The 26,081-nt window shown below is 42.1% G+C and overlaps 2 protein-coding genes and 1 long non-coding RNA gene across 5 annotated transcripts in view; 1 reads left to right on the plus strand and 2 right to left on the minus strand.

Moving 5' to 3' along the window:
* The window catches only part of gid4 (GID complex subunit 4 homolog), a 40,562-nt gene extending 40,201 nt beyond the window's left edge, over positions 1 to 361 (minus strand). The window contains exon 1 of one of the 2 annotated variants that reach the window (XM_069907184.1): positions 1 to 353. In XM_069907184.1, coding sequence (XP_069763285.1) covers positions 1 to 156 — 156 coding nt within the window. In that variant the 5' untranslated portion in view covers positions 157 to 353. The other variant, XM_069907185.1, reaches the window with a different exon arrangement.
* The window catches only part of LOC138747693 (ectonucleotide pyrophosphatase/phosphodiesterase family member 7), a 26,453-nt gene continuing 626 nt past the window's right edge, over positions 255 to 26,081 (plus strand). The window contains exons 1-6 of one of the 2 annotated variants that reach the window (XM_069907182.1): positions 255 to 490; positions 12,794 to 13,101; positions 15,671 to 15,816; positions 16,627 to 17,250; positions 18,693 to 18,930; positions 22,530 to 22,653. In XM_069907182.1, coding sequence (XP_069763283.1) covers positions 12,834 to 13,101; positions 15,671 to 15,816; positions 16,627 to 17,250; positions 18,693 to 18,930; positions 22,530 to 22,653 — 1,400 coding nt within the window. In that variant the 5' untranslated portion in view covers positions 255 to 490; positions 12,794 to 12,833. Of the gene's footprint in view, positions 491 to 987; positions 1,352 to 12,793; positions 13,102 to 15,670; positions 15,817 to 16,626; positions 17,251 to 18,692; positions 18,931 to 22,529; positions 22,654 to 26,081 lie in introns of those variants that run through there. The other variant, XM_069907181.1, reaches the window with a different exon arrangement.
* The window catches only part of LOC138747700 (uncharacterized), a 22,584-nt gene continuing 5,813 nt past the window's right edge, over positions 9,311 to 26,081 (minus strand). The window contains exons 2-3 of the long non-coding RNA XR_011347630.1: positions 12,038 to 12,142; positions 9,311 to 10,284 (exon numbers count right to left, since the gene is read on the minus strand). This is a non-coding gene — a long non-coding RNA (uncharacterized lncRNA). The remainder of the gene's footprint in view (positions 10,285 to 12,037; positions 12,143 to 26,081) is intronic.

Here is a 26,081-nt window from a genome sequence, read left to right on the forward strand (position 1 = left end):
CTGCAACACCACTTCCACGTCATAGGAGTTGCCTTTGCTTTTCTGGTGCCCCCTGAACTTGGAGCCGCTGTACAGGAGCGTGGTCGCCACTCCAGGCTGCTGAGTGTTGATGGGAGGTGGCGGAATGAGGGAGGCCGCCTCGGTGCGGACCGGCATCTCGCGATGTCCGCCCGCCCGCCCGGCCCACCCCCTGAGAGCGAAGAGGAAGGGAGGAAAGGGCAGGGAGAGAGGAATCTTCAGCCGAGAACTCCAATCGCCCCGGACCCCGCGCCGCTTCTCCTCCACAACCCCTGACAACGCGAGATGGCCGCACTCAGCCGCTGACGCACAGGGGCAACATCACCGTTTCCCATTGGCTCACCTTTTTTTTTTAACCGTCACTGTACACTTTAAATGACGACACATTTCAATTGGCTGAGAGATGAGCTGCACATGCACTGTTGGCTGAGGACGTTGGATCAATGCGCTTGCGCTGTGTGTCAGATGCATTGTGGGTGTTGTAGTCATCTATTATCACTAATAGATCTAATGTGATCTAAACAGATTTCAGGTTTAGATGCATAGAAATAGAACACCAAATATTGAATGGATTTACTCTAAAAGTTCTTTACTTGTTTGCAATGTACTATTACTTAATGTTATTACTTTCTTTTAAAAAAAATTATTTATCTACTTATTCATGTTTTCAAAGTAATTAAATTTTCTAAATTCATATTTCGGAAAATTGGCAAGGCCATTTAATACCAATCAATAATTGTCCTTGAGAGGTAGATGCCTTCTTGAATTATTGCAATTTTTCTGGTAAAGTTGCATCCATGCTGCTCTGATGAAGAAATTCCAGTGTTTTAATTGAATGCTTGTGGTGACGCACGTTTGCAGCGGCGAACCGGCCCTACTTATCGGCGGGGCAGCTGCGGCAAGGATGGCATTGTGGGACCGTCTCCTCTAGTCCAGACCAGAAGGGTGCGTGTGCGCTTGCGCCATCGTGACGCAAGTGCCGGGATGTTAGGGGTGGGACCAGAGACGGGCTGCAGCATGGAATTCAAAATAGAGCAATTGTAATACTTGAGCTCACAACCTGTGGTCTCAGTCTCTTAGCTGTACTCGCTTACAACATGCTACATTGGTGACCCCGATGAGTCTCCATGTCCTGAAGAGTCGACACAATGGAAGCAGCAGCTGTAGGCATCGTTGCGTTGAAGCTGCCAACGTTCTGGACAAACACTTGGTTTGGCCAAGCAAGGTCCAGATCCAGATCAAATAGATAATCTCCAATTTGATGCCATCAACTCGCTCGACCAGGAAGCCACTACATGAGTCGCTGACCTCATCCAGGCGCCACCAGAGGAAGGTAAATACATGGCTCTGAAAAATCTCCTCATTAGCACATATGATCTCTTATGATGTGAGAGCTGCCAAGCTTCTGCACTTGGATGGCCTAGGCGATAAGACCCCCTCTGTCCTCATGGAAGAGATGCTCACTGTGGTGTTACGACCACCAGTCTACTGCAGGGGGTGATCTCTGTACCTGCAGGAAGACCACCTAAGGGCTGACTCCATCTAGCCGGCTGTCAATCAGCCAACTTGAATAGACCCCAGGGGGCTGACTCCAACTGGCTGGCTGTCAATCAGCCGACCAGAATAGACCTGAGCCGGCCCCTCCTGAGCCAGTCACACTGGAGCCACTGAAGCATGAACTAGTGTTCAGACTTTTATCTGACTGTTGTACAGTCTTTTGAGTTTTGTGTTTGCTTTCTGCTACCTCAGTGCACCACACTCACACTGGCGGAAGGGCACAAGCCCTGTCTCATGTTCGAGCACACATTCCTTGAACAGATGCCCAAAGACATCAGAAATGCAGACTTCAGCAACCTACACAAGGTTGCAGTTTGAGTGAACATTCTCTACCATTCCAAGTGTGAAGCTAGAGACTCAGTCAGCCGCATTATACGACCACCACCAAGGACAACGCCCAAATCTAATCCACTACATGAGCAGGCCCCACCAACGTTGGGGTGCGTCTGCACGCAGGTGCCGCTAGCCATGTTCATTCCAGGGAAACGACGTGGCTGCGGCAGCTAGCCAACCGAACAGCCTTCTGAATGTCTGGGACAGCATCTCAGGCCGCAGGTTCCTCATGGACACGGGGGTGAAGATAAGTGTCATACCACCTTAAATTGAAATGAATACTGTATTAGAGTGTCATGTTGTAAGATTAAACATCTCAAGGAAAGGGAATGTAATGATAGAGTGCTACTGATAATCCTGACCACTAGAAGGAGTCAGAGATGAGTTGTTGCAGCTTGGAGTAGCTTCAAAACGGATGCCTCCATGAGGTCGTGAATACTAGAACTAATACATTATAGTTGTTATAAAAGAACCCGTTTCTTTATTACAATAAAAGGAACATCACAAGCGGCACAAATTTTTCTTTTAAATTATACTTGCAATGGTAATAGGCCCTCTGGCACAATATGCCCATGCTGCCCAAATACTCCAATTAACTTACATTTTGAAAGGTGGGAGGAAACCGGAGCATCCAGAGAAAACATACTTAGACATGGGGAGAATGTACAAACTCATTACAGTCAGCACGGGATTCGAACCCTGGGTCACTGACACTGTAATAGCATTGCGCTAACTGTTATGCTAACCATGCTGCCCAAGGACAGCCTTTTCCCCTCTGCCATCAGATTTATGAATGAATCAAAGGCTCGACCTCACTTTATCCTATTTTCTTGCACTATTATTTATTTTGATATGTAATTTGTAGTAATATTTGCACTCTAATGCTGTTGCAAAACAACGAATTTTGTGGCATGTTCATGACAATAAATCTGATTCTTCTGAAAAAAAAACACTCCTAGATTATGGATGATACCATCCACAGTGCCACTCTGTCCAGGTGAAGTTATTTTTATTGCTGCTCGTAGTATTTGTTTAATGCACAACCTTCTGATATACAGTATGGACCCCCTGGAACTTGAAGGTACTAACCCTCTCCAGCTCTATCCCATCTGTAAAAACAGGTGTTTGGTCCCTTAGCTTCCCCTTTTGAATATCATAAGTTCCTTGATCTAGGTGACATTGAGAGCAAGATTGTTATCCTGGCACCATCTAACCAAATTTTTGATCTCTATCCTGTATTCCAACTCATCATTTACAGTTATCTGAGCAACAATGGTGTCATCAGAGAATTTGTAGATTTCATGGGAGCCCATCTTGTCAAATTTCTCAAATCAGTTTAGAATGCTTTTGTAAGTTTCTGAAATTTTTAATTTGTTATTTTGAAATGTTTCTTTTTAATTTAACTGAAAGGACTTGCTCACTCTGACGAAACAGTACATTGATTACAAGCACACCATATGTATTGAGTAAGTTGCTTCCAGTACAAAGAAACCATACTTAACAAAGATGACCATCATTGTCCGATCCTCAGGACCTTAGAGGTTCATCCTGTGAGTAGCTTTGACATGATCTCTTTTCCACCTACTGTCTGCTGCAGATTTCCTTCCCCTACCTCAAAGTCCATATTATGCTTTATTTGTTATCAGCCCTGTCAGACTTTGCTACCATGATCTTGGACTTTCACATTACAATCCTGTACTTTACCTCCAATGTCCTTGGTCCATTGATAAGTGATTTAATTCCATCATTGTTTTCAACCTCCTAATTCATTTGTTTTGAGAACCATTTCTAACATTTCTTGTTAGTGCATTTCTGGTACATGTAAGTAAAATTTTGTTGCCAAGACACTCTCTGACTTTCAAGATTTCTTTATTATCAAGTAATAGCGGAGAACTTGTAATATTACACAAAATTGCCTTCTGCCGGTTGTAAGGCAGACAAACAGTTGCCATTAGAGGTATCCAGTGCTCCTTACAGCGAGAGAGAAAGAGAACAAAAGAGAGTCCCTTCAGTGTCACTGTGAATAGGCATCCAGTACTCCTGAAGCTCCTGATTGATCCATCGGCAACCCGAGCTCCAGACTTTCTATACGATCAGGAAGACTTAAGTATCTGAGGCCCTTTGAGAGTCCTTCTTGCTCTCAGCACTCTCTCAAATCCCAGCTCCAATACCTGGTGTCCTTGAGTCAGCCACCAACAGCCCGAAGTCCAGAAAGGTCCCCCCCAGCTGCGTACCCACAGCATGTATGAGTTCCTCGGCTGTTGAACCCCTCGCTGGTCCACTGCTGTGGTCACCATTCTATATGGTTGTCGTCTCTGCTTCTTCTCAATGGGGGGTGGTGTTCTTCCTGTTTCTGGTGCCCTGCTCCTGCCCCCAGAGTCTGCAACCCTTGTGGCTGCTGTTGAGCTCAGGCACCGCCATCTTGGGCATAGACCCTGTGGTTGTAGGATTTTACTTACAAACACTGTCAGCTCTTATAACAAGCCATTTGACTACCTGTACAGAGCTATCTTATTAGGACTGGGCAGTTGAATCCTGTGTCTCCGCTCCCCGCTCTCCTGGGTCCGCACTAAGGTCACAATCTACAGGTTAAAAACATTCCTGTTTCAGGCTTTCTCTGCAGTTGGCATCAACTTTAACTTAATTAACAATCACCATCTGCACATTCATCTCAATCTATTTTAATGGTGAGTTACTATGTATTGTAATTGTTTTATAATAATGAATATATACTGCATTTATGTATTGAGTTAAACCATTTTGAAGTTAACAATTTATTAGAATGCTCATCTATGACAGTAATGACTAAGGCATTAAGGTATAACAGAAATGTGTCTACTGAAGCTATTACATGTAAAGTTAGTCTCAATGACCTTCTATCCTACCACAACTATTCAACCATAATAACTTAAATACTCACGGATACACTTTCGTCTTTCTTGAAAATGGTGGAATAGAATTCACGTCAGGAACAAAATGCTGGCAGATGACGTCTATAGTTGCAGTTTTTCACTGCTGCAGGATTGCTACAGTCTTCATGGTGTCCATCCATGACCAGTGGTCCCGAGACTATTTAAAACAATGTTGTTTTAAAGCAGGCCAATTCCCATCTTATTTCTTACATACACCACAATTCATTCTGATAACAAACCGGAAATGGCTCCATCATCAAATTCATTCTTTTTCACTGATCATGGCCAGCCATTTTCCTTTCAGGTTCCTGAAGAGTCTCATCTAAACAAGCTCAGCAACAATGCTCCATCATTTCATCTTGTTTTTGCGGCCTCTAATGGCAAAAACTGAACTGCAGAGGATCCTCTTTAAGTGAGACCTACAAAAGATGAGTCAACCTGGTCGGATACTGAAGGACTGCGCAGACCAATTGACGGAGGTCTTCATGGATATCTTCAACACCTCACTGCAGCAGTCCATCATCCCTACAGGTTTTAAGACAGCCACCATTACCCTGGTACCCAAGAGGGTGACAACAATGACTCAATGACCACCACCCTGTGACACTGAAATCTACCATTATGAAATGAGCGACTAGTGATGGAATGCATCAAAGCACACCTCCCAGAGACACTGGACCTATTTAAATTTGTCTATAGAAGAAACCGGTCACAGAATATCCTTCACTCCATCCTGACCCATCTGGAGAACAATATCTCATACTCCAGACTGCTGTTCATTGATTTCAGCTCGGCATTTAATATGATCATTCCCCAGAGGTTGGTGGGGAAGCTGTCCTCGCTGGGACTCAACACCCCTCTCTCTAACTGGACTCTGGACTTGCTAATGGAAAGATCACAGTCTATCTGGGTCGGAAGCACAATGCGCACCACAGGACTGTGTGCTCACCTCACTCCTCTTCCTGCTACTGACCCATGACTGCTTCGTCAGATCCAGCTCCAACAGTCATCAAATTTTCAGATGACACAACAGTAGTTGGCCTCATCAGTAACAACGATGAGTTGCACCAAGTTCCTTGGAGTTCACTTAACTAGTGACCTATCATGGGCACTCATCATCTCCTCACTTGTCAGGAAGGTGCAACAGCGATATGCTCTATCAGTGACTCCAAAGACTGAGAGTGAGAAACAATAGGCTTTAATATACTTTAGATTGTAGCTGGTCAGGTCATAAGGGGAGGAGTTACTATGGAGCGAGTCATCAGTGGGCAGGCCCCCCCACTCATACACAGCAGTATATACATATCACCACATTCATCCCCTCTTTAAAACAAAACCCCAGATCCTAGAGGTTCAGCCAGTCGGGTGGTCTCCTCTCCCTCTGTGATCTGCACATCTCCGCCGGTGGTGGACTCTGTTGCCGGTTGTGTGTCTTGAGGCTGGGGAGGTAGGGTTTCTCTGTAGGAAGTGGGATTTGACTGTATGTGGGGGCAGTCATGGTGGTCGAAGCAGCTGGAAGGGGGAGTTCAGGGCTCGGGATGTGTCATTGACCTACGCTGAGGGTGTGATGTGAGTGTAGATGGGATCAGGGTTGGCTGGGGTGGGAAGTGGGTAGGGTTCTCCAGCTTGTGCCAAGTCCCAGACAGGGACTGTGTCCTCATGGCTGTCGGGGTACAGCACGTAAGCATATTGAGGGTTGGCGTGCAGGAGTTGCACATCTTCGACCAACGGGTCGGTTTTATGGCCCCTTGCGTGTTTCCGCAGCTGGACGGGTCCTGGAGATGAGAGCCAGGGAGGCAGTGTGGTTCTGGTCGCTGACCTCCTGGGGAAGGAAAATGTGTTCATGTGGGGTCATATGTGGGGCTTTTAAGTACATAAGAGGGATCAGATGGCATGGAGTGCTTCCGGCAGGACTTCCTACCAATGAGACACTGTCAGGCCTTTTAACTTAAAGGTAAGGAGGATGGCCTTCCAAACAGTGGCGTTTTCTCTTTCTACCTGGCTGTTCCCCCTGGGGTTGTAGCTTGTGGTCCTACTAGTGGCTATGGCTCTAGCCAACAGGTACTGCCACAGCTCGTCGCTCATGAAGGAGACCCCCAATCACTGTGAATATAGTTCAGAAACCCAAAGAGGGTGTATATGCTGCGGAGTGCCCTGATGACGGTGGCTGGGGTCATGTCAGGACAGGGGACAGCAAAAGGGAATCTGGAATACTTGTCGATGACGTTGAGGAAATAGACATTCCTGTTGGATGAGGGCAGTGGCCCTTTGAAATTGATACTGAGTTGTTCAAGGGGGTGCATGTCTTTGATGAGGTGCGACTTGTCGGGCTGGAATAATTGTGGTTTACATTCTGCACAGACCCGACAATGTCTGGTCAGAAACCTGACATCCTCGATGGAGTACGGGAGGTTCTGAGCCTTTATGAAGTGGAACAGTCTCGTGACTCTGGGGTGACAGAGGTTGTCTTGGAGGCAGCCAAGATGTGCACTGGTGCACATCCCCTGAGATAGGACATCTGTGGGGGGGGGGGGGTTTGTTGAGCTTGCCTGGCCAATATAGGATATCATAGTTGTAGGTGGAGAGCTCGATTCTCCACCTCAGGATTTTATAGTTCTTGATTTTACCCTGCAGTTTGGTGTTGAACATAAAAATGACAGGTCATTGGTCCGTTAGCAGGTTAAATCTTTTCCTGGCCAGGTAATGGCACCAGTGGCGTACTGCCTCAACGATCGCCTGTGCCTCCTTCTTGAGAGAGGAGTACTGTGTCTCGGGGCCATGGAGGGTGCGGGAAAAAAATGCCACTGGCCTGCCCGCCTAGTTGTGAGTGGAGGCCAGCGTGAAGTCGGAAGCATCGCTTTTCACTTGGAATGGGGTGGATTCATCCATAGCATGCATCATGGCTTTAGCAATGACTCATTTGATTTGGGTGAATGCAGTCCGGGCTTCTGCCAATAAGGGGAAGTTTGTGGATCTTACCAGGGGGTAGGCTTTATCAGCATAATTGGGCACCCATTGGGCGTAGAAGAAAAAGAACCCCAAGCACCTTTTTAGCGCCTTGAGGTTGTGTGGGATTGAGAGCTCCATGAGGAGAAGCATGCAGATGGGGTCCGGTGGCAATGACACCATGGGCCAAGGACGGCCAGGCAGGTAGTGCTAAGCACACACCTCCTTATTGCAAGTCAAATTGAGGGACCTAGTGGTGTGGAGAAATTTGGCAAGGTTCGCATCGTGGTCCTACTGATCGTGGCTACAGATGGTGACGTTGTCTCGGTAGGGGCAAGTGGCTGTCAGTTTGTGCCTGTTTACCATCTGATCCATCTCCCTCTGGAACACGGAAGGGCACCTGGAGCCTGCCATCCACTTCGAATGCAGTATATTGGTGATTTCCTGGGTGAAGGGGGCGTTGGTGGAACGCCGACTTCAGGTCAATAATGGAGAACACCCTGTATTGAGTGATCTTATTGACCAGCCACTCCTACACAGCAGTATATACATATCACCACACAGCGACTGCACTTCCTGAGAAGACTGAAGCAGGCAAGGCTACCGGCTCCATCACGTCAACCTTATACAGGAGCTCTTTCAAGAGTGTCCCAGCCAGCTGCAGTGTGGTACGTTTGCTGCAGAGAAATGGATCCACAGCACCATAAGAGAGGCAGAAAGGATCACTGGAGCCTCCCTCCCCCCCCACCACCCCATCACTTCCATCAACGTGATCAACTGGGATCGATGTCTGAAGAAGGAGCGCAAAATCCATCCCGCGTATAGCATCTTTCAGCTGCTCCCATTAGAGAAGAGATACAGGAGAATACTGAATGACCCAAGGAACTGCTCACACTAACCATCCGAGATTCTCATATTTCCTTGTGCAATGAGGTGAAAATAAACTTGTCTTGATAATGGAAGCCCCAGTGTCTGTCCCTTCAGAGTGAGGATACACAGGAATTTTGATGCAGGTAATTCAGAGGAGAGGATTAACATATCAGGAACATTTGATGGCTCTGGGCTTGTTCTCCCTGGAGATTGGAAGGATGAATGGGGATCTCATTGAATATTAAAAGGGCTGGATAAAGTGGATATGAAGATGATGTGCTGGGAGATTCCAGGGGAACGTCCATTTAGAACAGAAGATATTGGTGAATCTGTGGAATTCCTTGCCACAAATGTTTGTGGAGGCCAAATTATTGGATATATTTAAAGCAGAGGCTAATAGATTCTTGATTAGTAAGGGGGTCAAAGGTTAAGTGGAGAAGACAAGAGAATGAGTTTTCTCCTCTTACCTCTAATTGTCTTGTGAACTTAGATAGTGCAAGCTATTGACGCCTTTGGCGTGCACTGTAAATCTTTGTGTATTGACCAACCAGAAATGACGGGCAGCAGGGACAGGTCCATCCTTACCCGTATGCAAGTGGTTGCCACCAACATTTTGACATTTGTAGATCCAATTATCATGAAACTTCAGAATTAGAGTAAGAATTTATTGTCATAAACAAGTCATAAAATCTGTAGTTTTGCAGCAGCGTCCACAGTGCAAACATTCATATAAACCACCTTACAAAAATATTAATAAAAATAGAAAAGTCAAAGTAAGGCAATGTCTTTGGTTCATTCATCATTCAGGAATCTGATGGCAACAGAGAGGAAGGTGCCTTTGTACCGCTGAGGGCTCGTCTTCAGCTCATGTACCTTTTTCCCAATGGTAGCAGAGTGAAGTCTAGTGTCCTCGATATCATAGGCCGAGTTAACAGTCCTCTGGAGTTTTTTTTTTACTGTCCTTAGCAATGGCACCTCCATACCAGACAGTGATGCAACCAGCCAGAATGCTCTCTACAGAACATCTGTAGAAGTTTTTGAAAGTCTTTGATGACATACCGAATCTCCTCAGACACCTCACAAATCACGAGCCTTCTTCGTGATTGCATCAACATGGAAGCTCCAGGACTGATCCTAGAAAATGTTGACAGCCAGGAATTTGAAGTTCTTGACCATCTTCACTACTGAGCCCTCGATGAGGACTGGATCGTATTCCCCTGACTCCCTCCTGAAGTCCACAATCATCTCCTTGGTTTTGTTAACATTGAGTGCAAGGTTGTTTATGTGCCACCACTCAACGAGCTGATCTATCTTCCTCCTGTATGATTCCTCATTGCTGTCTCTGATTCTGCCAACAACCATGGTGTCTTCAGCAAATTTGTAAATAGCATTGGAATTGTGCCTGGCCACACAGTCATGGGTGTATAGTGAATAGAGCAGTGGGTGAAGCCTGCATCCATGAGGTGTGCCTATGTTGATAGTCACTGAGGAGGAGACATTTATTTTTCCAATTTCACACTGTCTGTGGTCTTCCGATGTGGAAGTCAAGGAGCCAGTTGCAGAGGGCTGATGGCTGATGTCTCAAGCATTTATGCTTAGAATTCTGATTTGGAACATCAGATTGCTTTCATGCAGAGTCAAGCTGTAGCTGTGGAAATTTAGTGTTAAAAGGAATTTGAAATGCGTAACTGCTTTTCGCCAAGCTTTCCTCCAACACATACAAAAAAAAATGATGAGACCAGCTGATGAGAAAGAGAACAATAACCTTTTTTGGACTACAAGCCCAGTTATGGTGAAGTTTGCCATCGACTGTCCAGCCATTCCCATGCCTTGCACCTCATGAACTTTGTCACTTTATGGAAAGAATACTATAGAGCTCAATCCTGCTGCCTATCCACATGCTGCACCCATCAGGATGGCAGGATTCATCATCTCATCATTGCTTACCTGTCCAGATACCTGCCACTCATGACGAGAAGTGCAAAGCAAGCCAGGTCTTCTGGGCCCAATTATGTGCAGTATCAAATCCCATCTGTCAGCTCTCTTTTATAAACAAATAGGATTTCATTAGCTTATTCAATGAACTTCCTTTTCACATCATTAATTCCCATTAAAGAATTGATGATATACAAACTGCTTCAGAAATAAGGAATTGCAACTGTACTGCGGATACCTGGCATTCTTCTGGAGTTTGTGCTCCCTGTGATCACACTCCCGCTGTATGCTGAGAGAGTTGAATTCCAATTGGTTCATTAAAGTAGCAAAGTTCATAAGGTGCATGCAAGGAATGCCTGAGCAGTCAAACAGTGGAGATCTACAATCCAACATACTTGTGTTCTTGCAATTGCAGGAGAGATTGGGAAGAAGCAATGTCTCTATATAATGGTCTTCCTCATGAATCAACTCACTGCAAACTGCAGCATCCATCTCTAGAGGAGCCTGGAAAAATACAGATGCATAAAGGCTAAGCTGCCATTGTCATACTGACAATGAAATGCAATACTATCCTTGCTTTGCCCTAAAGTTTCAAGGGTGGCTTTTCTTTTTCAGTCATGGCTTTGTCTGTGAAGACAAGGCCGAGGCCATTAATTGGGTTGTTGAGATGAGTTAAATGAGATACTGCACAATGCACATTCAACTTTATCCTGAGAGCCTTTCACCCAGTTTTCATCCTACTTCTTCTACAACATTTCCCATCATTCTCTGTTGTAAGGTGGCTAGGTCGGCTAAATTCGTGGAGAAAAATTCAAACATACCTTTTCATGGAGCAGCCCTAAAAGGCTGCTCTTGCACCACTTTCATGAATAGCGGCACCTCTGCAGCTGATTGAGGCAGAGTGACTGGTACCGAAGTGCTGCCCGCTGAGTTGACGTCATTCCCATGCGCTGAGTGTGGAAAGAGCCCTATAGTGGAGAATGGAGACCCCAGAGCGGGTAGGAAAGTTGATTGGGAGGTTTGCAGTGTCCAGGCAGAAATACTTCCCGGCCGTGCACGATGTCAGCGTTTTAAAAATCCCATTCCTGCATCTCAGACTGACGACGTCACCACGATATCATCAGTCCACCCCTAGCCAGCAACAGTACATTCATCATGTGTGGTGGAGCGCTGCGCTCCACCATTGACACTACTGTAGTCAGCACCTTGGAGCTGGTCGGGGAGCATTCATGAAGGTAAGTTTTCCGATGTGAGGGCAGAGAATCTCCACCTTTACGTTCGGATTTTTTTGCTTTATGGGTTAAATGTGTGGTGGTATGTTATTACACCACTAGGTCACCAGATGGCTCACCTGGTGACCTTGCATATATAAACCGGTTACGATTCATCTCTCTTCATTCTGGCCTTGGCTTGCACAGAGGCAAGGCCAAGTTGTATATATTAGTCTATTAAAACTAGCGTTTTACCTGCACTCTGTCTCGTGTAGTTTGATGCTAGTCGCCATCAAAATGGAAGCCAGAATAACAGACTATTGAATCACCAACATAGTCTGTAAGTCTCCCGATGACCACCTGAAGCCATAACAAGCACATATAAATACGTTAACATCATAAAGAAGCAAACCTGTAAATTGTTTCAAATCACTTTAAGTCACTCCAGCAGGAGAATCCTTCAGGCATTAATGTCACACTTGGCTTAAGCAAGCGACAGGTCAGGGTGCAGAATTTTAAAATGGCACTGGAAAGTTAAATCAGCATTGAACAGTGGTTGGTGTCGTAAATTGCTGCTGGTTCCATGGACACAATCCTTTTATCAAATGACCTTGGTTGCAGTTTATTCAGAAACATGTACACGATCGTAGCTGATATTTTTGAGCATATGATGACCATGTTGCACCTTAAAATAATAGTCTCCAGGGAACAATTTCTCATTAATCTGTTCATCAACACTCTGGGAATGACCTGAGGGAAACTCGTTTGCACCCCTTGCCCAACAGGCCATAATTTTCTTTCAATCTGGGTTGAAACTGCTGAACTTTGTCTGGTAAAGTTAATGTTATAAGTATAATTTATCAGGTTAATTATAAGAGAAATTGTTGCTTAAGAATATAAAGCCTAACTTGATCTTTGTATTTTTAAATCAAGATAAAAGATACACGTAACCAATCACATTCAGAAGCGCTGATTAAAGTTGCCCCATGTCATTTTGTCATTCTCTTTCAGTTGCTAAACAACCTCATCTGAATTATTGTTTCAACTCAACATGGAAACTGGCATGAAGTCTTTAATTTTCATTGCACTGACATCTTTCTTGGTAACTGTGGTGAGATGTGTGCCAATCCAACAGGCCAACAGCAGCAAGAAGCCAAATAAACTCTTGTTGATTTCTTTTGATGGATTTCGTTGGAATTATGATCAGGACGTAGAGACACCGCATCTGGACTACTTGGTAACAAGGGGAGTGAAGGCAAAATATATTAATCCACCTTTTGTAACCATGACATCACCTTCACATTTCACAACCATCACAGGTGGGATTTCAGAGAAAATGAAATTTAAATTAAAAATTTGATTATGTTGAATTTGTTCAAAGTGTTTATTGATTGAATGTATACTCATTTTAGAATGAAAATTATTTGAATGAGACCTGCAGGTACAATATAGTGGAGTTTGAGAATATTGAAATGCAGAACTTGCCGACAGATTCTTTTTTGATATCTGTAACTATGTTTTGCCATTTGAACTTCACATCCACGATCTGTGAGCCTACTTATCTGAAGGGAGATTTTAAAATTGTGAAGAATTGGTTAAATTATTTCAATATATGTATGTTTTCTTTAATGTGTTTAAATGTTTAAAAAAGGGGTTATATCGGAATGGTCTTCAACTTGAAGTATTAAGGTTGTTTCTCCTTTGTTACTGCCTGACCTGCTGGGTGTGTCCACCATTTATTATTTTTATTTCAGGATATTAGGATCTTGGAGGCATGTTGCTTTCCTTGTGGTCATTATTAAACTTGGATGATTTTGGAGATTTAGTGTTTATAAAATCATGAGATGCATTGATAGGGTTGGCAGTCAGAATCTTTTCCCCAGGGTAAAAGTGTCACTCTCGAGAGGCCATGCATTTAAGGCGACGGGGAGGAGGTTGAAGGGAGATGTGCAGGAGAAATATTTTAAAGCGCAAGCAGAAGAGTTTTAATTTGATTTTGACATCACACTTGGCACAGACACATGGGTGAAAGGACCTGTCCTATCCTGTACTGTTGTATGAATCTCAGTACGTTGATGCTGGGAACTCTATAGCTAATCTACTCCGCAGTGTGCCGATGATGGTGGGAAAATGGTTAAAGTTATTTTTAATTATCCTCCTAACAAGTAAACAATCTAATAGATTTATTTTAGTTCAAATTTCAGGGAGAAGTTTTGTGCCTGGGCTATAAACTGGGATTAAAGGGCATATCATATTATTTGTTCTTCACAGCACGCCAAGTGGTCTGTCAGCACTTTCTTTTATGACTGTCATTGTGAAACACAGAAGTGAATTCATTCAGAGGAAAGAGATGTTGTCAAAGAAAAACTGATCTGAATTTTGCACATGATTCCCCTTTATATTTATTTTGTTTAGTGTGGTAAACCACACTACTGCCGGCTGGACATGCCTCCCGAGACCGATCTTACTTATAACCCCTTTGCAAGCTCCCCACTCTTCCTGCCATGATCAGTCGATGAGGTTCGTTGCTGCTCCAGTCTAGAGTCAATAAAAGCCTATCAGTTTCACAACCTCAGTCTTTTGTGGTAATTAATGGTGTATCGTTTAGTCTGATAAAGGAACTTAGTTACAGTTTCCAAAAAGATGTACACTTCCTGCAGCCCCAGTGCATACTTCATTTTCCCAGTAGGTGCAAAATTTTTCTTTGAAACTGAAGTGAATAATACAGTTTTATTGTCGTCTACACAGATGTATGGAAAACTGAATACCTATTGACAATATTTCTTGAACTCAAGGAACTCTACAAATTGTAGTTGCAACCATTTTTCCCACATCAAACCAGTCACAGAAAAGCTGGTTCAAGTATGCACAGAATCTATACAAATTGATAATAATAACATAAGATGTCACAAGCAGGAGAAGAAATATTTACTTACCGTAACTTTAAGGAAAATGACTAACTCACTTGAAATGCTAAATGTTAGATCTGTTGGATTCTAATACAGCAGAGAAACAGGCCCTTTGCCTTCTGAGTCTACTGAGACTATTGAGAACCAATTTATACTAATCCCATGTTATTCTTTTCACATTCCCATCAACTCCTCCCAATTCTACCAGTCACCAAAGGTAGTTTATAAATTATCCTACCCATCCATGTCTTGGGATGCAGTAGGAGACCCAACTACTGTCTCAACCATTTTGTTGCCCCTGAAAATTCTTCAAAACATAAGGAATAGGGAAGAACAAATCCAATGATCTGAGATATTTTTAAAATTTAGACATACAGTACAGCATGGTAACAGACCATTTTTGGTCCATGAGACCATGTAGAGCTTGTCGAAAGAACCAAAGACTTGTTGATCCAAACCAAGGCTTTTATTAGCAAAAGACCGGAGCTCTTCACAGGTGGCCGACCAGTCCGGAATGATCCGACCTGGCTAGGGACACAACCCTTTAAAGCCCAGACAATAGGTGTGGCTTAGCTCTCAGCCAATCGCTGTAAGCACAGTCTAGATACAGTAACTATATACACTATGTACATTGGTGATAGATCTGTACTATCACAGACCATGCCGCCCAATTTACACCCGATTAACCTACAACCCCCGGTATGTTCTGAACAGTGGAAGGCCCCAAAGAAAACACACACAGACACAGGGAGAAGGTACAAACAGTCAGTGCAGGATTTGAACCCCAGTCCTGATCGCTGTTGAGCTAACTGCTACGCTAACCGTGCCACCCTATGAAATGAACATCTTAGTTTCCAACTTTTAAGCAAGACATTAATTATTTTAGAATGGAGCAGGGTATAATGTATTCTATTTGAGAATGCTGCTCTCTGTCCCATGTTGGTTAAGTTGCTGAAGTTACATTTGTTTTCTTTCACAGGGCGGTGGATTGAAGATCATGGAGTTGTTCACAATATGTTTTACAACACAAAGTCCATGCTTAAACTACCACATAAACTCACATTAGGGAAGACTGAATGGTGGGATAATGGAATACTTCCTTTATGGATTACAGCTCAAAATCAGGTTTGTTTGTACTTGGATTTGCTTTAATTGTTACACAAATCATCCAAGCACCAAATTAATTGGAATCATTGAATCATTCAGCACAAAAAAGAGCCCTCTGGCTTATCTCGTGCATGCCCACTGTGATGCCTCTCTTTACTAATAATACCATTTGCCAGCATTAGTCCCCTATCCCTCTATGTCTTTCCTATCCAAATACCCGTCCAAAGGCCTTTAGCTTCCACCACCTCCTCTGGAACCTTGCTCTGGATATTGACCATCATCTGTGTGTAAAACCTAACCCTTTAAATTTTTTAATTACTTTAGTGGGAGTTGTGGAAAAGATAAGTATAATGAGATGGATTCAAACAGGGAGGTAAAGGCATATTTCACTATAATGAATGTTTAAGGAGCTTGGCCTTTCTAAGGACAGCGGGGCAACTAGAAGTGGGATTTCTATTCATTTTCCATCCAGTCATGTCAAAAACTATATTGTAACAATCATACTCTCATTCTGGCTAACTCATCAGGCTGATTCAGCCACTATTCTTCCCAGATAGTACACATGAAGTACATTTTCCCATTGAAGCACTGAACGAGCCACTACCAAGAGCCTTTTGACAGCATTCTCACATGTTTGGCTGCAGGCCACTTCAACTCTCCTTCCCATTCCCACATCAACCTATCTGTCCTGGGCCTTCTCGTTTATGGGAATGCATGAAGATAATATGTGCCACATATTGTTGCCTCACAGATGTGCAAATTATGGGGAGTTAATTTTCATCATTCGGAAATAGCACATAACAAGATTATTTTGAATTCTGCATTCAGGGAAAAAAAGTTGCATCGTTCCATTACCCAGGAGGAAATGTGACCTATGGTGGGCAAGCAGTGTACAGATCTCTGGGGGAATCACTTACTCATCCAGATTCGAATGAGACAGAATGGAGAGTCAATATTGATATGGTCTTGGATTGGTTTGAAAAAGAAGACTTTGATTTTGTTACTCTTTACTACGGAGAACCTGACAATGTTGGGCACAAATTGGGTCCAGAAACACCACAGAGGCGAGATATAATCCGACAAATCGACCGAACCATTGGCTATTTAGTATCTAGTATTGATAGGTATAATCTGAAGGACAGATTAAATGTAATAATAACCTCAGACCATGGAATGACAACAATAAAGAAATCCCCTGAGGTTGATGAAATCCATCTGTCAAAATATATCAATTTTAAAAATATTAAGTTTGAATTATTAGACTATGGAGGATTGGGAATGCTTATGCCAAAAGAAGGAAAAACTGAAGAAGTCTACCAGGCACTGAAGAATGCACATCCTCACTTAAAAGTATATAAAAAGGAAGAATTTTCGGAAAGGTTTCACTACAGTAAAAATGATCGTCTTTTGCCCATCCTTGTTTATGGAGACAATGGCTACAATGTAAATGGGGTAAGTGGCAAATGCAATTGCTTCTTTTTAATTAAGGAAGGGGTAAATAAGACAGGTATTTGTATGGCAGCTGAGAGTCAATGTAACGCAATCAAAGTCATGAATCTGCATATTCTGTATATATGGCCATTATGAACAAACAGTAATTGTGAATGGCAAAGTAATCTGATGTATGTTCCTTTAGAACATGCTTATTTCTTTCCACTGTCTTGTCAACAACTACTACAAATGATTTATGATTTTAGGGGAGAAGGGATCATGAGCTGCAGGGACCTGTTTCTGTGTTGATGGTCTAAAAAAAAAGTCTGTGTGTGTGCTGATTCATGCTTTATTCTGTCTGTTTGCTCTGTCCTGTTCATTCAGGCAGCAGAAAACACCGCAACAACAAAGCAATGGCTACGTAGTCATAGTCATTGTACAGGGAAGGTGTAATACAGCCTTCGGCTGACTATGAAGCACCCATTTACACTAATCCTACCCTGATCCCATTTTTTTCTCCCACCTTTCTCATTCTATCTGCCACTGATACAATGGGCAATTTATCATGATAAGTTGACCTACCAATCCACATGCCTTTGCGATGTGGGAGAAGGTGCCAACTCGTGACAGACAGCAGCGGAGGGCAGGATCGTGCCTTGATCACTGGGACTATGAGGCATTAGTCCTGCTACCTTCTAAAATATGCTGCCCTTCTTTCTCTTTAATTCTGTACCCCTATTTTACCTTTAGGAGTTAATCAAGAAAATCTAGAGAAGCTGGGGTCCTGGCAATGCACACAAGTACTGTGGAAACTCAGCAGGTCACTCAGCATCCACTGAGCCTGAGCCCTTCATTGGGAATGTGACAAAGGGCTCAGGCCTGAATTGTTGATTGTCTTTTACTTTCTATGGATGCTGCACGATCTGCTTAGTTTTTCCAGCACTTTTGAGTACTCCCTGCTACTTTTCTTCACAAGCAAACCAATTCTTGCTACACACCATTCCAGCTGTACTGCTAGATGCTGTGAAATAGAACGAATGGAAAAGCCTTCATATTCTCTTTACCATTCTCAGCACGTCCAGAAAAGTTGAAATCCCAACACTGTAGTACCAGCTCACTTTAACAAACTTCACTGATCACTGAAATGGTCTTTGCCACTTCATTTTCACTTTTCTTTTCTACTTATGGTTTTCATCACACCATTTTCTTAATTGGCTTCCAGATTCCCAATTGAACTGCATCCCTTACTTTGTTTAAAGATAGGACATGGGCGGACATTAGCCTCGCCATTATTTTTGTAGCAAATCCAGGGCCTATATGATCTCAAGTTCAATAAAAAGATTACAAATTTGATTAGTTTATAAGACAACTACTGTAAATTTTTGAATACAAAACAAAATACTGGATATTTTCACTGTCTGAGCAACCTGAGAATGCTAGAGAGTGACTATTTATCATTTCAGAGAATCATAATTTATGTCAACAAAGGAGACCATGGATTTGACAATGAAGAAATGGATATGAAAATAATTTTCCGAGCATTTGGCCCAGATTTTAAGAGTTCTTATTTGGCAGAACCCTTTGACAGTATTCACATCTATCCTTTGATGTGCAAGTTATTGGGAGTGATACCTGAAGCAAACAATGGATCGCTGGCACCCACTGAAGGGATGCTGGTATATTCACCTGACAAAATAACAGGTATTTAAAGAGCTGCTTCTTATGCATCTACTGTATATATTGTATAACATAAACATGTAACTTGAAAAGGAAGATATTTTACTTGTTTAATTGGTGTGCAGACAAATTCATTTTAAATGGAAGCTGAAAACTTAATTGAACAGCAACTTTTGCTTATCCTGACCTTGAGAGACAAAGAGAGAGAGAGCTGGTGAGGAGGAAGAGAGGTTGGAGGTCAAATCTGGGGAATCTAAACATACTTCTGGTACTAAAGAAATCAGAAGAATCCAGTGGGGAGATGGGGGTGTAAATAGAACAAAAAAGGAGTGAGGGTATGAGAATGGGTTGGGGGGGGGGTAACTGAATGAGAAATGTGTCAAAAAAATGGCAGGGAAGAGAAGAAAGGATACAAAAGAAAAGAAAGGGGACAGATTACCTGAAATTAGAAAATTCTATGATCATACCACTGAGCAGTTGACTGCTCAGGCAGAATATGAGGCATTGTTCTAGCTTACATTGGGCCTCACCCTGGCATTGTAGAATCCAGTGTATTTTCCCTTTGGAAATAACATCACTTGAGCAAAGATGTAAGCATGTCTTTATTCATTTGAAGATGGGGCCAGACTGAAACTCTCTCAACAATGCAAACTACGTACCTGATGTCACCTGTGCATGTATGTTCCCACAACACTCTTTCCTCTCGTACAAATGTTTTGTACTTACTAGTAAATGGCCATCACAACTGAATTCACATTGATTTTGCTGGTCTGTTTATGGGGAAATTTTTTCTGATTATTGTGGATGCCTTATAGTAGTGCCAATGCGGTCAAAACAATAAACTATGAGGTGTGCTTGCAGCATATGGATTACCCATAGAACTGGTTTCAGACAATGGACCTCAATTTGTGTCAGATGCTTTCAAACAGTTTCTGTGAGGCAACAATATGTGGCACATATTATCTTCATGCATTTCCATAAATGAGAAGGCCCAGGACAGATAGGTTGATGTGGGAATGGGAAGGAGAGTTGAAGCTCAGGATGGCCATTGTGGATAGAATAATGATAAACCTGCTTTTATTCTCTGCATTTCCAGAACTGATGAAGGACTCTAGCCCAAAACATAATATGCTGATGCTGCCCAGCCCACTGAGTTCCTCCAGTAGATTATATTTAGCTTCTGATTCCAGCATCTGTAATCCCCTATGTGTCTCCAGTGAACTTGCTTTTAGATATGAAGGCCTCTGATTTGTGTCTTGGTTTTCAATACCTATCAATAGCAATAGTTTTCAATCTAAAACAAGTTGTGCCTACAAAATCAATCAATGCTTTGATAGCTTGTTCTATCATGATTCCAAAATAAGCCCAAACTGTCAAAACTATCAAGAATTCTGTATTCATCCCAAATTCCCTCTTCCAAACTGAACTCTGAGGAGTCCAAGGTTGGTGATAAGCCTCTTCAAAAACCCCATTCTGCTGCTCTTTCCTCAAGGAAAGGAACTTGAGTCTTTCTGGGCAGTGAGCTTCCACAGCACAGCAGTGTCCTCCAAATTGAATAAGGTGTCTATATTTCCATTGTCAGCCAAGGGAAAATGTTAGATATGGAAAATTTTGAGAACACTGAACGACCAAGGGAACTGCTCAAACTAATCATCCAAGACTCGCACATTTACAAAACAATATTTATTTATTTATGTGTAGATATGAACACTTGTACTGCATATGTATTGCTTGTCTGTTTGTGAGTTATGTTTGTGTGTGTGTCTCCATGTTTTTCACCAAGGTCAGACTGTACTTGTATAATCAGATGACAATAAATTTGACTTGATAAAATATTGAATGTCTACTTTCCCTCTGTCCTCAACTATGAAAGCATAAGATATGAAACTGACATTAAAATAGGGGAGTGAATATTATGATAGACAAGTAACAGAGAATAGATGCTGCCTGGCCCACTGAGAGATTTCAGCTTTTATTTTCAATTGAGCAGATGTAAAACTGGTGAAGACTGGTAAGTCCCCTAACCTAAATGGAAGTCATTCTAGATTTCCAATATTTGAGGTAGAAATAGCAAAGGCATTGATCTCATTGCACACAGGTGATGTTAGTCAGAGTACATCAGCATTCAAAGTAAGGCACAGGGATAAATCATGAAACTATACTTCTAATGTCAGTGGAAAGAAATTTTTAGAAACACTGTTAGGGATAAAATAAACTTTGACTTGAAGTGGGATGGGTTAATCATTGTGGATCCAATGTGGAATTAAGGGAAAATGCATTATTGAATACAGAATTGACTAACCAACAATAAATAATGGATATTGGTGGATCGAGGTCTTTCAAACAGGGAGGTAGAGCCATATTTAGTTCTAGGTCTATTACTTCCTCTAATACAGCCATTCTCAACCATTATTTGGATCCTTCTCAAAGTTTATGGGACCCCTTCCATGTGAAGCAGTCAAGTTTTACTAATTTCCGTACTTCTCTCCTAGCTTCTACATTTAATTTTTTTTTAACAATTATGATTTCAGCCCATTCCTTCCTCCTAAAAGTCTGAGAATGACTGCTCTAGCAGACTTGAGTGTCAGAACAAGACTGGACTGGTTTGGTGAAAACACACAATGCCGGAGAAACTCACATGTCAAATTGTCCTTTAAATAGCAAAGAGCCCTTCATCAAGGTATTGAAAAATGTCAGTAAGCAAAGAGTAAGGGGGAGGTGTGATCTGGATTGTCAGATACAGAGGATTGGATGAGATGACCCTCTGTTCCAGAGTTATCTTGCAAAGGGAAGTCAACCAATAGTAGTAAAGGGGCTTCAGCTGGCAGGCCATGATGGTTGTCCCTGGAATAGCCTCATCAGTCACATTTAAGAACTATTTAAATTGATTAACATAATTATAAATGAATTAGAATACCTCAGCATACCAGAACCTAAAGGATTTGCATTCTGAGATGTTTCATAGAATGATCCCTCCAGCTGATGAAGAATTATGCAATTTTTATTTCATTTTCAATATTTTAAAAGAAGAGATAATTGAATCAAGCGTATCAAAAAAAGGTTTTGGGAACAAATATAGGTACAGCTTGAAAAGTATATCGGGACTTAGGTAGGATATTCATCTTAATCTCATTAAATACATCCAATTAAGGACACTGAGAGAGGAGACCATTGAGCTAAAGACTTCTTGGCGTGGTTCGTGAAGGTGAGAAAGTTCTTCTTAACCAAATTATTGATGTTCTTGGTAACAAGAACACCTAAATGATTAAACTGATTTTAGCAATTTTAGAAGTAATAGTAAGGTCTAGAGTGCTGGAAGAGTTCAAAACAAACATTTCACTTTTCCTGAGATTTAATTTATATCCTGAGAATTAACCAAATAGATGGAGTGATAAAATTGCTGGAATCAAATGATCAAGGTCAGATATATATAATAAAAGGCATCCACATAAAGCGAGACCTTATGAGGATTCCCACCTCTTATAATATCATATTATGCAATTTTTGAAATATTATACAGTAATATGTCCATTTTACGGTAAATTGTATATTTCAGCCAAAAGGTAAATGTTTATGAACTTGGACAAAACAGTATGTTAAATTCAAGTCACATTCTCTTTTAGGTCCACAGGGGAACCAGGGGTCTACAATTCGCTCTGCAGTCATAGGATTGACTTCTGTCCTTGTGTTTCTGGTCATAGTGTTTTTCATTAATGTGGTATGGACTGCCATTAAAAGAAATAAAAGGTAAGATAAATTTTATCTTTAGATTTAGACATACAGATTTAGACATACAGTCTGGTAACAGACCCTTTCGGCCCATGAGCCCCGTGCCGCTGAATTACACTCTATTATCCTACAACTCCATACATTTTGAAGGCTAACTATGATATCCCAAATGACTGGGAATTACAGATGAAAGAGGGTCATTAAACACAATTTATCTCACGGGACTACAAAAAGTATGCAAGGAAGGAAGGACCTGATCCTGGTGATATTTTCTGATTAGCGGGCAGGGTGAATTTCTGCCACCTTCTCTCTGAGAGGAAGCAGCCATTAGCATCTACTTTTCGGCCTGGATAGTGGACCTATTTCTGCAGGAAAGCATCACTTCTCCACTTCAGTTTAACATGGTGCCTCCAGAAACAATCTATACACACACTCTCAAGCGCCCTTCCTCAGTTGCTGTGACAACCAAATATTGTATGGATTATATTGACATTGAGGAATAACCATGACTGTTAAGTCCATGACTGTTTATAAGATCTCAGGGGTCAATTTTACCCCATGTTAGCAATCTGATGTTTGTATATAAGTATTTTTTTTTCCATTGAGTGGCTTTGGCTTGCATGCACCACCTTGAGATGGGTATATACAATTCAAGCAGGCTGAAAATGTTACTTCTATCATCTCTCCTTGAATCATTTGCAGGGATTACTATTTCATCATCTACTACTCTTTTGAAAGGGGCTTCATTGTTGGCACTGAACTAGCCTTGTTAGACTTTGAAACGATGGCTACTGGGAAAAAAATGGCAGCACTGCCGGAGCTGCTGCGGTGGCAGGGCTTCCGCTGGTGCAGACCCAGGAGAGTGGAGAGGGCAGACACAGCGCACCTCCAAAGGGTTCAAAGGCCTGTTGAAGGAGCTGATGATGTTTTATTTTAAAATCCTGTAACCATGGGGGTCTGTGCCCAAGATGCTCAGCTTTGGCCTTGAGGGGTCGCAGACTCTAGGTGAGTGGTGGACTGGTGCAGGGCACCAGAAACTGTGAGTACATTTCCTGATGAGAAGGAGAGGCAGAGGAGATGACCCAACAGGACAGTGACCACAGAGATGACGGTCTCAGCGGCTGAGGGACCCATGCAGGCTGAGGGCGACTTGTGGTCAGGGGAGCCACAGAGGCTGCAGTCTGCTGGAGACTTGTGATGCACCATCAATGACTCAAAAGATAGAAGTTGAGCAAACATGATAGAATGCAATAGAATGCAGGCACATCTCTGCTGGTCAACTGTCCTGAACTGAGGAGGCGACTGTGGGATAGTCACCTTTATTCAGGAGCCTGTGGGAGGGGCTACAGGTACAGTCGGCCAATGGGTGTGCCCAGACAACTATATATATTACATACAGTAGTTTACCACGACTTGCTCATGGGAACCAGGCATCAGAACTAGGATTTGAGAGGGTGCTGAGGCCAAGAAGGGCTCCCAAAGGGTCTTGGGCACTGAAGGCTTTCTGATCGTATCAGAAGTTTGGATCAGGAGCTTGGGTTGCTGATGGATTAAATAGGAGCTCTAGAGGCAAATTCACGGACATTCAGTGACTCTGAAAGGACTCCCTTTTGCTTCTCTTTTTCTCATACTGTAAGAGGCTCTGGACAACACTAATGGTGACACTTTGTCTGCCTTATGGCAGGCAGAAGGGAATTTTGTGTTATATTACATGTTCTGTACTATAACATAACAATAAAGGAATCTTGATGTTGCTCATTCATTTCCCATAATCTTAACTAGTTCTCCATGTTATTCCATCTTTTTTTGTTCTGGCTTTACTTAGCTCTTAAGAGAATAGGGCACTAATCTAGGTTCTGCATGGAATTATCCATGATGCAATTTTAGCAATTAGTTCTGTGTATTACATCAAATGTTATCCTGATTATGATGTGCTGGATTGATTCTACTTATCTTGAATGTCTTCAGTCAGACTGAATTTCTATAATTTGCAATATATTTATATTAATCTGCCAAAATTATACAATCATAGAATGATAAGAAGCCTCGTCTGAGAGTCTAGACGGCTCTGAGCCTGTGTGAGCACAGTGTACGGGAAATTCAAACAATTCCACCCCTCTATAGTTTTGGATCCAATTCCCTATTGAAAGCCTTGGTTGAATCTACCTTGACCCCTCCCTTTCAGGCAATGGAAATCAGATGAAGTGTAATGTTACATTATTGATCGTCACAGTTAAGGATAAGTTGAGACAGGAGGATAAGAGCAACCTGCTCAACCTTTCTTTTTCAGTCACCCTCTTCCTTCCAGGAACACATCTGCTGAAATGTATGTGTTCTGTTTCCATTGCAAGTATATCCTTTCCTAAAATTTAAGTACCAAAACTCTACACAATTCTCAATTGCTGTCTCACAAGTTGCACCAAAACTTCCCTACTCTTTTACTTCATGTTCCTTGCACTCAAGGCCAACATCCCATGAGCTATCGGAATTACTTGCTGTAGCTTCATGCCAACCCATTGTGTTTTGTCCACTGGGATTTAAAGATCCCTTTGATTTGCAATGTTTTGTAGTCACACTCCATTTGGTTGCTACAATAATTTTTTTTTTTCATTCTTTCTTCCCAAATGGATAACTGTACATTTTCCCACATTATATTCCATCTGCCAACTTCTTGCTTGTTCATCTAACCTGACTATATTCTCCCCCCACCCCCCCCCCCCCCCACCACCCCTTGCAGGCTCTGAACAACTTCCTCATAATTTGTTAAGACACCTAGTCTGGATTGGGGACCAATAATCTGAAAGTAGTTTAAGAGAGTCATTAAGTAAATCCTGAAAATCTGTAGACACTGTGGTTGAAGTAAAAACACAAAATGCTGGAGAAACTCAGCTGATCAAACAGTGTCCTTTATATAGCAAAGGTAAAAATACATTTTGAGAGAAATTATATTATTGGCACAATAAGATGTTTTTTTCCATTAAAATATAGAAATAAATTAAGGAAGAAATGCATGCAAAATCCAGTAAATTTCAAAATTTCTTGAAATTAATCAAAATTTAGGAGAGAGAACTAACCCCTGCATAAGCTATGTAAGATTGATATGTGGAATAATTTTGTAAGTAGATTAAAATGCTGGCACGTCTAAAGTATGTGACAAGTAAGATAAATATGCCTTCATTTTTGTATTAGGAATTTCCAGTTATGTAATGTTTTCTTTACTCTTATTTCTGCACTTTATAATTTTTAAAATTCTCTCTGTATTGCAGTTTATTTACATTCATTATCTGTTTACAGTTTCTTATTTGCTTCCATGTTTATGCTGTGTAGATTTTTTTTTGCACTACCAATTAGTGATAATTCTGCCACGCCCGCAGGAAAAAGTATCTCAGGGTTATATGTGATCTCATGTATGTACTCTGATATTAAATCTGAAATCTAAATTTGAT

Source organism: Narcine bancroftii, chromosome 12, assembly GCF_036971445.1.
Source record: "Narcine bancroftii isolate sNarBan1 chromosome 12, sNarBan1.hap1, whole genome shotgun sequence".
NCBI classification, from domain to species: domain Eukaryota; kingdom Metazoa; phylum Chordata; class Chondrichthyes; order Torpediniformes; family Narcinidae; genus Narcine; species Narcine bancroftii.